The sequence below is a fragment of the Rhinolophus sinicus genome, chromosome 7 (assembly GCF_057876585.1).
Source record: "Rhinolophus sinicus isolate RSI-liver-muscle chromosome 7, RSI-T2T, whole genome shotgun sequence".
In the NCBI taxonomy this organism is placed as follows: domain Eukaryota; kingdom Metazoa; phylum Chordata; class Mammalia; order Chiroptera; family Rhinolophidae; genus Rhinolophus; species Rhinolophus sinicus.
Window position 1 is genome coordinate 1,929,226 of NC_142507.1, and position 17,645 is coordinate 1,946,870.

A 17,645-nucleotide genomic window follows, 5' to 3' on the forward strand; every position below is an offset into this window, starting at 1 on the left:
CTCCTTAACGCTCCGCATGGAAATCCTACCTGCACAGCAGGGTCCCATCATATGCAGTCTTTTCCAGAAGGAGCCCTTCTGTTTCCTCCCTTATTGGGTATGGTTTCCTTTGCTCTCATTATACTTCAATTTCCCTTTTATTCAGTGTATCTGCCTTCTGTGTTCTTCTCGTCTAGACACCGTGTGTGTGTGTGTGTGTGTGTGTGTGTTCTTTTAGTGAAAAGAACTATAACTTTGAATTGTAGGATGGCTACACTGCCCTTGACTATCCCATAGCAGACGTTTGACCCAGCATCGGCTTGTAGAGGAGCGTGAATGGGGCAGGATTCGGTTCCCTCAAGCCCTGTGTCATGTGAGGGGGTGGCATCCTGCTGGGACATGTATGTCAGATATGCTGTCTTTCTTCCCTCCTCCCTACAACACTCATTCATTAGGAAGCCACAACTTTGTTGTCGTTGTTGCAAAAGATAACAATGTACTGTGGACCTGTTCAGCATCATTATCAGCTGGCTGATCATTCTTGCAGGTTCACACCTGTGGGAGCAGTGGGGGGAGGGGGAGGTGCGGGGGTGGGGGGACAGTGACTGAGCTGCAGTCGAGCCCGGCCTGGTCAGCCTGTGCTGACCGGGGAGCTGAGACAGACATTCTGTGCTTACTCTCCTGGTCCCCTCACCTCTGCAGGCTGAGGAGGAGAAGTAAGGCAGTGCCTGCCTTGAACATAAGTCAACTTCTTTTTCTGTCGAAGTTACAGGCTTGTCATTAGGTCAGATTTTTGCATGCAGGCGAGGTACATGCTCTCTCCCACTAGAGTCTCCTGTCCAACGAGATTTCGTGAGAATATATATATGGGAGAACTTTATAAACTGGAAGTGCTCTCCAGTGGCACGGATAAAACGGGAGGCAGTTACATGAGCCGACATATTTATATAAGGCCGGCAACTCTCTCCTGATCCGATCATTAGAAACATAATCGTATGCCGTGTGTAACTGGTGTTTCTATGTAAACGTATGAAGAGAGTTAAACGGATTTTTATTTTTAAAGCAGCTTGGAAGAAAACCTAAAATTGTAGCATCAAGTGTATAGGAAACGGATGGTGAGAACACTGGGTGTGAGTGCGGTCGTGCCGTCAAACCCGCCCAGTGACAAGACTTTTAATACTCTGCTGTCCTTTTCACGCCACCAAGGATGACAAAGGCATCAGTCTTATCTAGTTCTGAATTTTTATAGCATGTGCAGTGCCACTTAGCACTTACTTTTCTACAAAGACTGGGAATGGTGAATTCAACATGGGCGGAATGTAACTGCTGGATAAACATAGGAACTGGAGCCAGGCTGCCTGGGTTCAAATCCTGACACTACCACTTTCTGACCGTGTGGGATCAGCTACGCTCTGAGCCTCCTCTGTGCCTCAGTGGCCCCTTCTGAAAAACATATTAAACTACCTGCCTCGTTGTGTTACTTTGAAGTCCAAGTGAATTCATGTACTAAAGCTCTTAGGATAGTATCAGGCACATAATAAACATTAGCTATCCATAGTGCCACTGTATACCCTGTGTAAGTTTTACCATAACTCGTATGTCACACCTTTTGTCAGAATAAAGATATGAACCGTGTCTAAACCACAGGAATTATGCCATGTAGAAACTATACTTTTGAGCCATAGAGAGTGTGGCTTCTTAGAGGGTGGCTAGCAATTAGATGTATGAAGAGAAGGGGAGGAAGCTTTATGGGGCCACCAGGTTGCTTATGTTCTGTGATCAGCATGTCTGAAAGACTAACTCATTTCTGACGTTAGTAGGCCACAAAATAATAAATGTTGTTTATTTACCAATGCTCACGTTCTGTGTAACATGGACAGGGACACAACATGTTTCCTGGAGGTCTCCAGCGACAAGCTTTTTACTCCCAGGACTGCTTTGGCTCTAAGAGTTTCAACAGGGGATAACACAGTGTCCATAACTGTAAAATATTTAATGATTCGATGTTTTGAGGGGAACTAATTTTCCAACCTGCAGTTTCAGAATATTAGGTTAACATGTATACAGATGAAGTTACTCTGATTCTCTCTCTCTCTCTGTCTCTTCTCTCTCTCTCTCTCTCTTTTGCCTAAAGGGTAGTTTTTAATCAGGCTTTTCTTGAAATCAGAAGTCATGGAACTATTTAAGTATCTACCCACCAATGAAGTCACTATAACAGAGACTCTAAGGATTAAAGATATTCTTTGGATAAAACTTGGCTTCACAGGGCAAAACAAGGGCTTTTCCAAGCATAGAATAATATATATATAAAATATGTATCAGAATGACATAATAATATATATCATTCTGATCATATATATATTATTTTATATATATTACTTTGTATATCTTTATTTAAATATATATGTATTTATTTTTTAAATTCAAGTCACTTATAAAGCCAGGAAGAAAGACCACAGACAACAGTGCAAATGATGCCAGGACACCCCCCCCCCCACCCCGAGACCCCTCTGACTCCCAGCCTGAATTCCCCATGCGTTTGCGGAGCCACATTTGCAAGCAAGAGGCTTCTGAGCACAGATAAAATCTGTGATGATAAAGAGGGACTCAAAAGCGTGTAATAACATTGGTTAGGAAGGGAGAAACCAGTGGTGGCATTTGGCACATCATTAACTAAGCGTGCCAGCCTGAAGCCTCTGACCAGAGCAGACTCCTGTCAGCTCTGGAGTGAGTGCCAGGGCTGCCTGCAGAAGCTCGGGGGTCATATGAGCTCCCACAGTCCACCAATTGCCATTGTTAACTCAACTTTTAACTAATTCTGATCTTTCTTCATACGGCGGCAAAATGAATCACACCCAAACTTTTATACGCATTATTCTGTTCTAATTCCAAGATAACTCTTCCATGTAGACAACTTGGGAAAAGGCCACTCTTAACAGAAGACATCAAATAATATACATATAATAAAAAAAATTGAGTATTTAATTTTATATAAAGGAGCTTCTAAGATAAAGAGCCGTAAGTAGGATTATATAAATGAAACATGTATAAGCACATCATTTGGCATAAAAACATTCAAGGACTCTTACCTCAAGAATGGGACACATAATTTCTGCTGTGACATCACCATGATTCTTACAGAATTTATAGAATGCCTCCAGGTAAGACTTCAAAAGAAGAAAGAGCACAAAACAATAAAATAAATATATTCTCCTTTTGGAAATCAGCTCTTCATGGCTTATTAAACACTGTAATGGAAATTGAATCACTTCTCCCAGAGGGAGATACTTGATAATAAATTTGGAACAAATTTTTCACATTGAAGCGTGTTGTACACCCTGTAAAAGAAGCCTGTGGACTGACGAAGTTGTACGTAGCAGCCCTTATAATCACTGAGAAGCTTGTTCCCATGGTTCACCCCTGCTCCTCTAACAAGAGTGCCAGAACCTCATGAGCTTAGCAAGTCACTCTGGATTTGGCCCTGTGCTGACTTTTCATCGCTGAGGGCCCAGCAGACGCCTTTCGGAAGGCTCTGAGGGCAGAGGGCTCACTGAATGGCAGCGTCTGGGCTGTGGTCAGACCGCCTGTATCTCTGTCCCCACATTATCACTCACTAGCTGGCTGACTTCTGCCAGGCAACCTTACGTCTCCATGCCTCCGTTTTCTCATCTGAGGAGCAGAGACAGCACATCATTTGCTCAATGGATGGAGTGAAGGAATGCTGGCAAAGCACTGAGAGCAGTGCCTTCTGTTAGCTGTATCTAAGGGGTGCCTCCTCTAAGCCCATAAGTCTCTTGAGAACAAGGCAAATGGCCTGAATGCCACACTTCTGGGAGGACCATATGTTTCAGCATAGCATGCTGCATGCGGCGTGGCCGTATACATTTATTCAGCCTCCGTGAGAAGGTCCAAAGGGACTATGGCCACACGAGTGAAAACAGACAGACTCTGCTCGGCCCTGTTCCACAGAGCTGCCCACATGGTCCAGACAGTCAGGTGGCCAGATTTTGCCAAGTGGCACATGTGATGTAGTGTCCACAGTTGGTCATGTTGGTGTGCTCTCCACTGTCAGTAGGTTCAAAGTATGTGGACAAGTTAACCGTGCAATTCAGGGACTCTAACAGGGTGTGGGAGAGAGAAGGACTCTAGATGACACGAGGGTCACTGTGAATGCTGGTCACTTTCACGTGGACTGATGTACTTCACCCCACTCATCTACCCAGCCATGCAATCAACACCTTATATGTTCCAGGCGAAGAGCTGGGGGCACAGAGAGAATGGGGTGTGGTGCCGCCTCTCGCCCACCTTGCTGGCTGGGGGAGCTGGCATGCATGTTGGCCAGATATGCACGGATTCGTAGTTGCAGAAGCTGGCTAAGGGGCAAAGTCACGTCCAGTAAAGAACTCTGCTTATGATGTATTACGTAACAAAGAAAAACATAATATTTGGGGAAGCAGTTACCTTGTAGAGTTTATTGCGCAATATTTCAATATTCAGTTCATCTAGAGTATTTTCAGACATGCAGTCTTGAAAGAATGGAGCTGGAAAATAGAAATTATCATACAAAATAAATTAAAATCAAAACTGGTGCAAAATGTCCCCTGAACGCACCCACCTGTGCTCCCCCGACTAGGACCGTGTGGACTCTGAGTCCACAGACGCCATCAGCCTGACAGTAATGACATGACAATGGGAGTGATGGTTTACTAAGCACTTACATGTGTGAACCCTCCCAAAACATGGGACATACTGTAACTTACTCAGTCCTTACGAATTGCTCACTTTCAGACTTACTTTTTGAAGCCCTCCCCCCCCATTATCTAATAGGAATACTTACCATCTGCAACTTTACTATGTGCCAAGTTTTGAGTTGTACTTAAACTGCATCTTATTTAGTTTTCAAAACTCTAAAATGAGGAAACGGGGACTGAATGGCCCCAAGTCACCTTGTTGGGACCAGGCAGAGCCTGGCTTCATGCTCACAGATGTCTGATTCCAGACCCACCCTCTTTCCTCTGTGATATGCACCCTTAGCATCGGACACTTGAAGGTGACACAATTCTATTTTCTTTTTAAAACGTCTGTCCTAAACAGCAGTAATTTTGACAAATCATCAATAGTACCTTGCTGCTATCCAAATTTCCTGACAATAATGCCTCCAAAATTGTCCCATCAGCATCTTGAATGCTACAGCTATTGTCAGTGCTGAATTCTAAAGACATTAACATTCATTTCGTCATTGCTTCTGGTCATTTGACAGATGGGCGTTTCTGAGCATCTCAGGAAAATGGCATTTCTAAACTTCCTAAAACAAAATGCTTTCTACACGAAGCCTTATTGAAACACAAGTTTCAAATGAAAGGATTCGGAATTAATTACATAAAACCTAGCTAGAAAATTAATATTTTGAAAAAGTACAAGTTTTGTTCACTTCTTTGCTGTGGTCTGGTACAAAGTACAAGGGTTTGGGGTGGGTGGGTGGGTGGGGGTGAGCCTCAGCTCGTTTTTGGCTAGAGATGGCTCATCTGTGACGCTGGCAGGTGACTTCATTTGTCTTGCTCTGAGGAGTGAATGGTCTGTACTAGAAGATTCCTGCATGTCCCATCCACTCCAAGCAGCCTGTATAGTATGACCCTATTTACGGAAAAAACTGTGACTTGGTTGTACATTTCCTAGTGACTGTGGCAACACACAAGGGCAGCTCTAGAATCATGTATGCGGTCCTACCTAGGGGCGTTTCCACCAGGACGGCACTAAAGAGATCAGAAGGTGTCTCTGCAATGTTGACCGCTTCCATTTCCGTGAAACGGCCCAGTGGGTGGCACTTCACCAGAATTTCCTTCACAGACTTCTTCTGCAACGCGCCGTTCATCAGCAGAATCACGTTATCGATCATGTAGCTGCACCTGGTAAGAAGAATGGGGGGGGGGGGAACCCGCAGGGGAGTAAGACGCAGCCCCTGGACAAACACAACATCAGGCTGATGCTCTACGCGGAGGAGATGGGTGAGTCTCTGTTTGGAACTCCGGGGCTGGAGAGAGGTGGGTGGGTAAACATCTGACTCTGGCATGTCCGAGTTGGAAAAACCATATCCAATGTTGTAACAACGAATTGACGCTTCATAAAGCCGTGGCTGGTGAGACTACAAGAAGATGAGACAACTACACAGTAGCTGTCACATGGGTGGGGTGGGGGTGAGGGTGTGCACCGGTCGGCTTTATCAGCATGGACGGTTGGCCTTCAAAGTTGAGAAACACAGACCTAGGGAGTTTCATTCTACTTTAAAACCTGACTGTTTAAATCTGCAATGAAGCCCATCATCAAGAATTCAAAATTTAAAATATCTGAAAATAAGTTGAAAATGTGAATATACTGATTCAATTTAATAGTAAATATTTACTCTTAGTTTTTTAAAATAGTCTGTATTCCTTTCCTTCTGTGAGAGCAGACAGTGAACTTTTTAGCCCCCCTCACATTCCCCCCAACCCAGCATCCCAAGGTGTCCACGGGTTCATATCTTATGTTATTTCTTTGCCCAGGCTGAGCCCTGCCAGAATATCCTGGGTGCATGTGCTTGTCCACTCGTGCATTCGGCATCTAGGATATTCAGCAAGGTCAAGAAGTAACACACAGTCCTTTCCTTCACAGAGAGCACAGTTTAAGGGGGGAGCTGGACGCGGAATCCACGACAGTAACTGGTATGATGTATATACGCTCTGTCAAAAGAATTACAGGGTGGTGCGGGCTTGCAGAGCCAAGTGCTCAACCCGTCTGGAGTCAGCCTGCCCAGGGGGTGACGGTCACGCCGCCACCTGCAGCATAAGCAGATGTCCAGGCAGAGGGACTGGGGCAGGGGGAAGACGTCTCTGGCAGAAAGATGCACGTGCAAAGCCCTTTTCTCTGGGGCCGATGACAACCAGATGCGGAATTTGGGTGCTCAGGGTGACAGGGGAAGCCAAATGCCTTTAAACAGAAGGGGGTATTATGGTCTGTGTGGAACATGGATGAAAACAGGACAAGTGGTAAACACTCACTAGTGAGGTGCTTTACACAAGTTATTTCATCATGATAACAACACCGTGATGATAATAGGTACTATTTCTATTTCAGGTCCTGCTATTACTCATTTGACAGATGAGGGTAATTTGACAGAGGCCCAGAGAGGTAAACATATCGTCCATGAGGACACAGCTAATAGATGAGGGAGCTGAGACTGAAACTCTGGACTCTTTCTCCTAACCCTCCTCTACGCTGTGTTTAGTTGTCCCGACGGCACATAGGTTTCTGGGTCTCACGGACTGTGGGAGTGATGAAATGTGGGAGACCATTGCAGGAGAAGAGGTTGAGGTGGGAGCAGGCGCTCTGGGCAGAAAGAGCTGGCAGTGCCCGGGACGTAGCCCAGAGGGGACGCTGGGCAGGCCTCTCAAGTGAAGACAGCTGTGGACAGACGCTGGGCGTCAGCAGGGCTCGTGTGAAGGGGGAAGCGAAGTCTTGTTGGGAATGACTGGGATCACGTCCGCGCGTGTTTAGAGTTCCGTCCTGAGAACTCCAGGAAACCCCAACATTTCAGGACCTCAATGGAACCTGAGGAAGGCTGACAGATGGTCGGAGGAAAGCCCAGGGGAGAGAATTCTAGGAAGTTCTAGAGAATTCTAGGAAGAAGAGGACGGAGCATGAGAGGCTACAGGGAGGTCAGGGCAGACATGAAGTGAAGTGTCCCCAGGACACAGCCACTAAGAGGTCATCTGAGGACAGCAAGAGCACTTTCCATGGACTTTGTTTGTGGAAGGGAGGGAGAGGGGAAGCGGAGGCCGAAACCTGGTCGCTGTGTGTTTAAAGTGAGTGGGAAGGAAAGAGGTTTTTAAAACAGTGCAAACTACAAGTTGCCTTTAAAGGAAGGGAGAGATAATGATATGGAGACCCCGCGGGCAGGCAAGCTTTTGACTTCCATTCTGGGTGTTGTATTTTTAACACGGGAGAGAAGCTAACATGTTTTGGTGCCCAGGGGAAAGAGGCAGCGAGAGGGTGAGCTGTGGGTCAGGGAGCGAGGGGACAGCTGATGGGAGAGTCGCGGTCCTCCCGTGATGGGACAGCGATGGCACTCAACCACTGCCACAATCCGGGCTTGGAAATAACACCTTCCGCTGGATAAAAATTAATCCAGCCACTTGGAAGCAGTGTCCTGGAGTCTGGGGGCTTGGGTTACCAACCTCCTGAGCCAGGACGCATTTCCTCCTGGAAACGTGGAGCTTCCACAATTTGCCCCAGTGAAAATTCTACCTACAGAAGCTTTGAAGCAGACAGTTATCCCTTTATAAAAACCACACGGCTATGAAGTGTCTTCCCCTCTCAAACAACAGACCCAGAGTGAGACATTATGGAATTTTAGAATCCTTCTCTCTGGAAAATTATATTCTAGTGGGAGTGCTTATTTAACTGTCCCTGATGGCTCCAAAGCTATTACCTGACAGGGGAACTGCCAGCACTTAATAATCCTGAGCAGACATTGAATTGCTCCCCACACACGTCTGTAATGCAAAGGTGTTTGAGCTGCCAACATTCCCAGTCTGCAGACGATGGCTAGGCCAATTGACGGTCAGCCAGTGTCATTGGTGTGAGTACAGCTGTAGCCCACATCGAACCCCAAGCTCACACCTGTACAGTGTGTGGGTGGGTGTGAACACACGTGTGCATTGCATCTTTTTATTTTACTAATAGAGACTCTAGGCCCCATACAGCAAAGAGCAAGGGCTGTAGAGATTGGATCCTGTTTTATTTCAACTCATTCTTTAAGTGGCCTTGTTTCTAAGATGGGACAATACACCAGTTCTCACAATCTTGTTCAGTAAATGAGGTGAGAACCCAGGCTTGGCTCAAGGCAGGGGACAGGAGGGGTTCTCTTTCCTGTCCCCTCATCCCATCACACATATGCACAGGTATATAATAAGATTGGCTCTTTGGGGCGGCAGGGGGACAGTGTGCCCAGAAGACACGTTCCTTTCTGTGTGCCCAGAAGACCCTGTCATCTCTGTAGAGCTCCAGGGCCATGACCCTGGCAGCCACCACTGAGGTCACTGACGGTGCCGAGTGATTTCTGAGCTTAAAGATGACAGGAACTCACGTGGTGCAGACCCGGCGTGTTTCAGCTGACTGCGCACAAGTGGTGACAGAGCCGGGAGCAGGGCTCACTCACGCAGCTTACTACTTCTCCTGCTCACGCTCGAGACAGACACCCTCACATACAGCCCCTGCTAAATATGTGGTCCTATATGTCTGATATGGCACCCGCGGAAATCATGGTGTCACCTAAAATTGCGACTTAGGACTAAGTGCCTCAATTTCACAAATTTTAGGTTGTAAAAATAGTCATCTTTAAACATGCCAACTCTTTGTGAGGTGTTTACTACGCGCCAGGCATGACGTGTGTGTTCTCGGCCTCGCGACAGTTCAGCGCTGTGCAAACCACTAGTGTCACTACCTCATGGGTGACATGTAGTCGCAGTTCACACTGATGGAAAGAGGCAGAGTTGGGACCGCAAAGCCAAAACTGGCTCCCTGGTAGGCTGGGATAAAACGGCTCATGCCAGAGAATTTGTTAGCTTTTCCTTTGCGTCTCAGAGCTCTGCTTTCTTTCTCTGTTTACTCCCAAACTTGTATACTCTCTTGAGAAGAACTAAAATACCTTTCCTATACAGCTTTCCACCTCCGGGCTGAGAGGACAGCTGTTAAATAGTCAGATGATGCAGAGCCATAAACTTCTCAAGCTGTAGGAACCGTCTGAGGATGAAACTTTTAAGAATTAATTGTCATGACCAGTAGCCGAGAAATGACTGCCATTCACCAAACACCTTGGCATGAGACAGAAAAAGAGAAGTGTCTTCTAAGTGCCCTCAGAGAAGCTCAAACAAATCCAGAAGGAATGTGTCAGGTCATTAAGGAAGACGCAGCCACCAAGAGATGGGCACACGTCAAAGCTGGCGGGGTTTTCACAAATCCTTCCAGGCCTCGGGGTCAGATGGTGGGCTGCACGCACACCTGTGTCATCTGGCTGTCCCCAAACCATCTAGATACTCAAGGTATTTGCAGTGCAAAGGAAGACATTCATCATTGGAGGGACATGAGGGAACCAGAGATTTCAACACATTTCTAGAAGATTTGAAACAAATAGCATCTTACTGATGGCTTAGAGCAAAAAGAAAGTCACAGGTCAGAATGCACACATGATAAAGCAGCTGCAGTGCCGGGAAACTTCCAGGAAAGCGTCAAGCTCGGATTGGCTCAGGAACAGAGATGGGCCTGAACAGTAAGGCTAAGAGGACAATTAACGAGGGAAGGGTAGACTCCCACCCATTGTGGTCACAGGGTCACTGCAAGCTAAACAATGCATAGGACAGCAGTGTGTGAATCACAGGGTGTCACAGAAGGAGCCCGGGCTTTGTACACATGCCTCTTTCTAGGCCCAGCTCTGTGCCGTAAAAATCAGTTTGAGAGGAGCTCCACCTGCTCTGTCTGAAAATGGAAATATTTACTCGAGTTTGAGTGGCGGGCATCAGGACCAGTAATATACAAAAGCACCAGCAGAGTGGATTTGACCGAGAAGGAGAGCTATACGCTCTTAGAGATTTTTCCTGTAAACTGGACTTTGGCGGGATGGGAGCAGAAAATTATAAGCCACATAATCTTTAATATAAAAAATTCACAGCGTTGACAATCTTTTCTTACGTCTGAGATTTCTGCATCTGTAGTTTCCCACTTACTTCTAGTCAGTAGCGTCCTCCCTAAGTTTCCCTATTGCTCTTAGAAGATAAGGCGTTATCGGTCCAGGTGTGGAGAGAAGAAGCTGAGGGGTGCAGTCATTCGGAAGATGGAGCATCTACAAGACCATGCATCGTGTTACCGGTTGAGATATTAGTCTGATGTACACCTAGTTTATAAAGCCTGTCGCCATCCTATTCTGCTTCTTGCAACCCTAGAATTACCCTGTGTGGTCATTCTTGCCTATGATGTGTCCTTTAAGATTTCTGAACCGCAAGAGGTTCCATGTTATCTCTTTGGGAATGTAATCATTAATCTCGTAACACGGGTGGTTAACGAGTCTTCCCACAGGATAACTGCTTTTATTTGACCTCCCCCTTTGGGTGTGACTGGGCAGCAAATAACTGGGTGAACTTGGTGATTGCAGTGGACTGGTTGTCTGAAAGCATTGCGACTTCCTGTGGTCTCAGCGCTCATTGCTACCGGGTCCTGCCTACCTGACAGGCTGGGTGGGTCTGCAACACTTACTACAGCGGTCTCCATGACGACGATTCTGTTGTAGGTCACCAGAACTGCAGACTATATTTGCTGGTCACACTGGTCCGTGTGGAAAATACAGGGACATGAAATGCATACCCAGGAGGAATTGTTCATGTGGGATGTATATTTGCTGCATGTGAAGTCATTTCACTCCTCGGTGAAATTGCTCTAAGACAGGTGCCCATCGGCCCTTAACGGGCCACCCCAGTTACTCCTTGTGACATGCACAGTAAGGGCCATACTGTGGGAAGTACTTTCCAATGTGTTAATTGTCCAGTGAAAGCTTTCCTTGATGACACTGGCAGCCAAGTGTGTCAGACTCCCTCCAGCTTTGTTCCGTCCCACCCTCAGCGCACGTGTGCTCATGGGCAGCTGTGCTGTTTGGTCTGATTTGCTAAGTTAGCCTGTTGAGAAATATCCCCATACACATTCTGCTTACCTCTTGAAATAGGACATTTTGGGTAACATTGTTTATTTCCCTGAAGTTTCCCTTTTTTAAATAGAGGAAATGAAAATTGAAATAATTTAGAAACGCAATTAATTTTGCTGTCACACTCATTTTTCCTTCTAGCAAAATACTGAAAAACTACTCATAAGTCAGCATTGCCCAGGAGAGTGTATTTTAGAATAAGACTGCTGATCACGGCACAATTCCCAAACTCTTGGGAACTCTGGAACGTTTAGAAAACTTTTCTCTAATACTTAAGAGTCTCCGCCATCTTGATGTAACCCAACTGTTCAGATTAAAAATTCCTCAAACTTGTTCATTTCTTCCTACATCCGTGCCCTGGTTCCTACTCTTTTCTAGATGTAGAAAGCTTCCCTTCCCCACTGATTGCTAAAACTTGAGATCTTTCTCATCCTTTAAAGCCACATTCAAAGACCACATTTTTCATTAAGCTTTAAAACGGTCTCCAGCCAGAAGTGATGTCTTTTTTTCTCTCTGAATTTCTGTGTTTATATTTATCCTGGGGTGAATTTAATTTTCAGTACACATTGGCAGTAGCCGTGGTGAACATGAGAAATCGTTGGCTCGTCCATTCACAAATATTTATGACATCCCTAAGGAGATAAGACCTGGATTCCAGGACTACTGCCAGTGTCCAGTTATGTGTCCCGGGTGTCATTTTACCTGTTCATCTCAAATGAGATTTTTTTTTTTTTTTTAAGTAGCACTAATGCCACCCATCTTTATTAGTGACAATATCCTTAAAGTGAGGGACTGTGTTTGGTCCATTTTATGGCCTCCGAGAGTCAAGAACCATACTCGTGCAGAATAGAAACACAGCGATGACTTTTTTTCAGTCAACGAATACGTTTTCCTCTGTGTTCGTACAGTGATGTTAATTGGCTGCCCACCGGGTAAGCAGAAGTGAAGGAAGTAACTGCTACCTGGTATCTTCTAGCATCCTCGCTGCCTAGTTCTTGATTTTTCTGTACTTGTCCCTTGAGGAAATGTATGACATTAGAGAGATTATTCCAATGCCATCCCTTCTCTAGCCATGATTATAAATGTTACGTAAGTCATGGGGAAACACCAACGAGTGATTCTTCTGGCCAGTTAGATGGGTAAACTCCTACGTCTGTCACCCACTGCTCTCCACCTGGTCAGCAGCAGTGGTGGGTGGAGCTCGTCTTTATTATAATCAAAACACCAGTCACAACAGGTTTTAGAACATCTTATCTCACTCTCACCAGGAAAGAAAAAAACAGAGCTGAGAGGGTAGGAGAGAAACAGGGCTTTCATATATTGTTGGAGCAGGAGAGAACAATTGGCTAATATCTATTAAAATCTAAAATCTGCATATCCATTGACAAAGCAGTTTCGCTTCTGGGAATCCATCCTAAAGAAATCCTGGCATGAGAAAGCCAAGATATATGTACAATGAAGACACATAAATGAAACCACCTAGATGGACAGAAGGGGATGGTTAAACAAATTATGGTGCACCCAACACAATGGTGTATAATATATGCTTTAAATAAGATAGATCTATATATACTCATGTAGAAAATTCTTAATAGGTGATATAAAAAAGACAAATTGTATGTAATACATATAATATGATCTCCCTATTCTAAAATGAACAATAAAACTAACTATGTATGTATAGTTGTAAATATATATATATATATATATATGTTTGTTTGTTTATTTACAAACATAATTTTTTTACAAAAAAAGATTTGGAAAGCTATGCGTCAAACTTATGAGTGGTTACCTCCGGTTTTTGGCCTTTGGGAAATAGGTACTGAAGTATATAGTCTTTATCTCTGTTTCCTAATTTCTAAAATGCCAATAATATTATCGCCACTTGATAATGAATTTAATACACGTAAAGTGATTATAAAAGTGCTGACTTGTAGTGAGCACAAAATTGATTTTAATACAAACTCTTTTACTTTAAACACTTCTTTTCAATTCAAAAATGAACTAGAGAAAATAAGATCAAACTGGGCAGTGGCTATGTGGATCAGTAGAAGGGTGGATTTCCATCTCCAGGCGACAGACAGCCTCAAATCTCTTACTGAGCAATGGATTGCCGGGGAGAACCGGTTACTGGGATCAGTCATGCCCCCTAGTGGTTGATTGTTGCCTAACCAGAAAGTTGACAAAAAGCAGAGGAAAGATTTTGTTTCCCGCTGGGAGAGAACCGTCGTAGGGATAATGCCCTAAAACCTTTCACTTCCGTCGCCTTCACATCCTTAACCCTCGGACGCGAGTTTTGCTGATCTCATGTGGCAACCGTGCTGTTGGCTCTGCTCTCTGCCTCATTTGCATCTGTTTTTCACCCCTAACATATTGGCCAATAAATAACCAATATTCAAGTGCTGTATAAAATATATAATTCTGAGTGGGCTGGAAGTATTTTTCTAGTTGTGTGTAAGGTGCTGCTAAATACAGGATTACATATGATTCAAGAAATATTCAGCGCCCGTCATGTACTACTGATTCTAGATATTGATAGAAAAAAAACTCATTCAGAGTTTACAGTGGAGAGAGTAAATTCAAACACGTCTATCACTAGTACCACTCTCGTGATGCTCACACTACCAAAACTGCCTTTCTACTCCCAGTTTTGTATTAAATTCTACCCAGGGCTTTGTGACTGCCTGCATTCTTATATAGTTTTTAAACATCACTAATGACTAGAGGTATTTGGAATTTTAAGCTTGTTTTTTAAGAAACAATATATTTTAACTTGACCAGTATGGTAGTTTCCTGTGAATAAGGAAATTTGCTTAATAACACTAAGGCAGCTCCTTCCAGGTTTAAGACTCTATAATTAGGAAACAATAAATCACGGAATCATCATGTAAGAAGAACCACTGACCAGACAACTCAGAGTCAGTCTTAGAGCATTTCCCCATATATTTGGGGGCAAATTTCCATCATGTGAGACCTGTCACGCAACCCAAAACGTACAAAACCTGGCAGCTTTCTGACTCAGTTAAAATTAGGCTGCCACCGTCCTGGGTAGATTTTCTGAATTCATTGACAATCTGAGAAACTAATCTTACAAAGCCTGCTGCTAACATTTATATAAAATCATGATCCCTCCACTTGTTAGATCTGTGAGCCAGCAAATTCACTGCTCTTGAGCTAATTTGCTCGTCCTTACGTGGTGATGATGAGGACTGAGTAAGTCTGGCCAGGAGGGTTCAGGAGACAAGATGCGAACCTCCCGTAGCAGAGCCCTCCTATAGGGTAGCACTCGGCAAACGGTGTCTAGTATTTTGGTTGCCACTTCTGCTACCACACAGGCCATCTTGCCTTGCAGCTCAGGGACCTTGAATGTCTCCATAATCACCCATAACAGACATTTTCACAGGAGGCATCACAGGCCACTGAAGAGTAGATGAAAACTTGGATCCGACTTGGTCCTAAGCCCAAGCCCTGTCCACTTTACCCCAACCATTGTATGTGTGTGTGTGTGTGTGTGTGTGTATGTGTGTGTGTGTGTGTGTGTGTGTGTGTGTGTGAAGGGGTGGATGGGGATGGGGCAGAGTCCTGGGAGCAAACCTGGCCCTTCTTTCCTCCCTTTTACATATTGCATTTCTGCTTAAGATTTTGATTTTTAGGGAAGGATCTTGCAGGTTATCAACATACACCCACAAAATATTATCCGATGTGATAAAGCCCATCTTCCTTACGCTGCCATTGGGGACTTGCCATAAGCTGGCTGGAACTTCCTTCTCTGGCCTCCCTTCCCCCTGTCTCCCCTTCCTTTTCGGCACCCCGACCCCGGGGTTACTCATGAGTACGTGGCATTCTTGCCACCCACAGGCATCACCCGGATTCCCAGCCTTCTGGTCTCCAAACCGCCCCCCATCCCCAGGCACAGCAGCAAAGTCAGCCCTTCTGGGAAGGCTTTCCAGAATCCTCTCAGAGAAAGTGCTCGGGCTTTGGACTGAGTTAGGGCCAAATATATACCCAGTACTTATCCCTGACTAGCTGTGTACCTGTGGATTCCTAAAAACTGTCGGCAGTCGTGTCTTGCCAGTAATTAAAGCGCTAACCCACCGCGCCAATAGGAGTTGCAAGGGCACAGCAGAAACTCAGCGCCACCCGCACATCTCGGGCACACCCGTGGTCGCAACCCACCTAGAGCTACCTTGGTCATGGCCGCTTATTGCTTCTTTGTTTTTATTTGCTTATTTACAGAAATGGTATAAGAGCAACTGGATAGCCAGTGTGTGTGTGGGGTGGGGGGGATAATTTCAGCGGGATCCCTAGTCCCGTTCCTTCCGCAGAAATACATTCCAGATGAACCAAAGTTTTAAATGTAAAAAATGAAAGATCATCAACAACAAATGAATGGAAGAAAAGACAGGTGAATTTATTTATAACTTTGGAGTGGAGGAAGGATATAATAATCAGAACTCAATGAATGAAAAGAATGATGAGTGTAGCTGATTAAAAATGTTCACTGTTTCTACAGAAAAAAAAAAATTAGATTATACCAAACTGAGGATAAAAAATTTGTAACATATCATGAATGGCTAACTTTGTTCATTTACAAAGAGCCCTCACATAGCAACAAAAAAATGCTGAATACTCCAACAAGAACAACAAAAAATAGGTAAAGTATTCAGTCAGGTAGCAAATACAGGTGACTAATGAATTGAAAGGATGTTCAATTATGCTGATTAAGAAATAGAAATTAAAGCAAAGCGATATAACTTTTTTAACCTATTGGATGGGCAAAGATGGTATCTGATGTTGGTAATGGTCTAAGGATACAGGCTTTGTCATGCACTGTTTTTGGGGTGCAAATTAGTGCTACTTTTGTTAAGTACAACTTGGACCTCTTTACTGGAGTAGAAAAAGAAAATTTACTACCATTGCTGGATGGGGGCTCCTTAGCCTGCTGCAGGGAAACCAGGAAAGGACACATGTGGCCTGAAGAACAATCTGTGACATTTCAGCCACACCCAGACAAGTGATCCAAAAATGTCACCTAGTATTTACCATCCGTCCCAGCAACACAAACGATTCAAGCATCAGCACCACTTACCATTTTTTAAAATGAGAACTGAAAACACTGCTTTATATGGAGGCGGCCACCACCACCTACCTAACCATGTTTGTAAATACGTGAAATCCATGTTCTAACAGTGAGCGTATCAGTTGCTGAGACTTGAATGTATTCAAACTTAGCAAACAATAGAAAAGGTCTTAGGCCTCCCGCTAGCCAAAAACCCCACCTGAGACCCCACCTGTGCCTGTTGGCATCATTGGCACGGCCACACTGGAGACTAACGGCTTCCCGCTACCACTTACGTCATGTAGGTGAAAAATGTGCTCAGGGGGTCCAGGGAATGGTTCCGGAAATACTCAAATTCTCTGCACAGCTTTTTCCTCATCTCGGTGTCAATTTTGGAAACAGTCAGAGGGTTCGTTTGGTTAGCCAAGAAGTTTCCATAATCCGTGGTCTGAAGATGAATCTTCAGATCTGAAATTTGAACGAAACCCCAAATCAGGTTAGATTTTGAATGTGCATGAATAGCTTTTGCAACGTTAATTGGATGCATTTATGATAAATGCATATTTAATTCTTCTTACCTCACTAGACCTTCACATAAGGTCTCTATATGATGTAGACTTGAGCGCTAATCTCTAAAGCAATAAAAAAAACCCTCAATGTGGACATTCTAGGGCAATATAAACATTTTCAGTGACCTGAAAAATCTAGCATCGTTTCGCACCGCTGATGAGAACATGAAGAAGCCCTTGATCCCCAGATGTCAAGTAGTTTTTACCGGAGCCAGTTGTAGTCGTTGGGAATAGCTGCTCGGAAGCTGTTGAGGACCGTAGGCTGCAGCCCAGCTCCGTGGGAAGAGACGGTGCTGGGTGTTATCAGCAGGTG

The 17,645-nt window shown here is 44.6% G+C and overlaps 1 protein-coding gene across 1 annotated transcript in view; it reads right to left on the reverse strand.

The window, feature by feature from the left end:
* ATP6V0D2 (ATPase H+ transporting V0 subunit d2) overlaps positions 1-17,645 on the reverse strand; it is a 33,589-nt gene that overhangs the window by 5,408 nt on the left and 10,536 nt on the right. Inside the window, exons 2-5 of the mRNA XM_019726264.3 lie at positions 17,060-17,231; positions 5,707-5,885; positions 4,441-4,520; positions 3,069-3,146 (exon numbers count right to left, since the gene is read on the reverse strand). Coding sequence (XP_019581823.1) covers positions 3,069-3,146; positions 4,441-4,520; positions 5,707-5,885; positions 17,060-17,231 — 509 coding nt within the window. The remainder of the gene's footprint in view (positions 1-3,068; positions 3,147-4,440; positions 4,521-5,706; positions 5,886-17,059; positions 17,232-17,645) is intronic.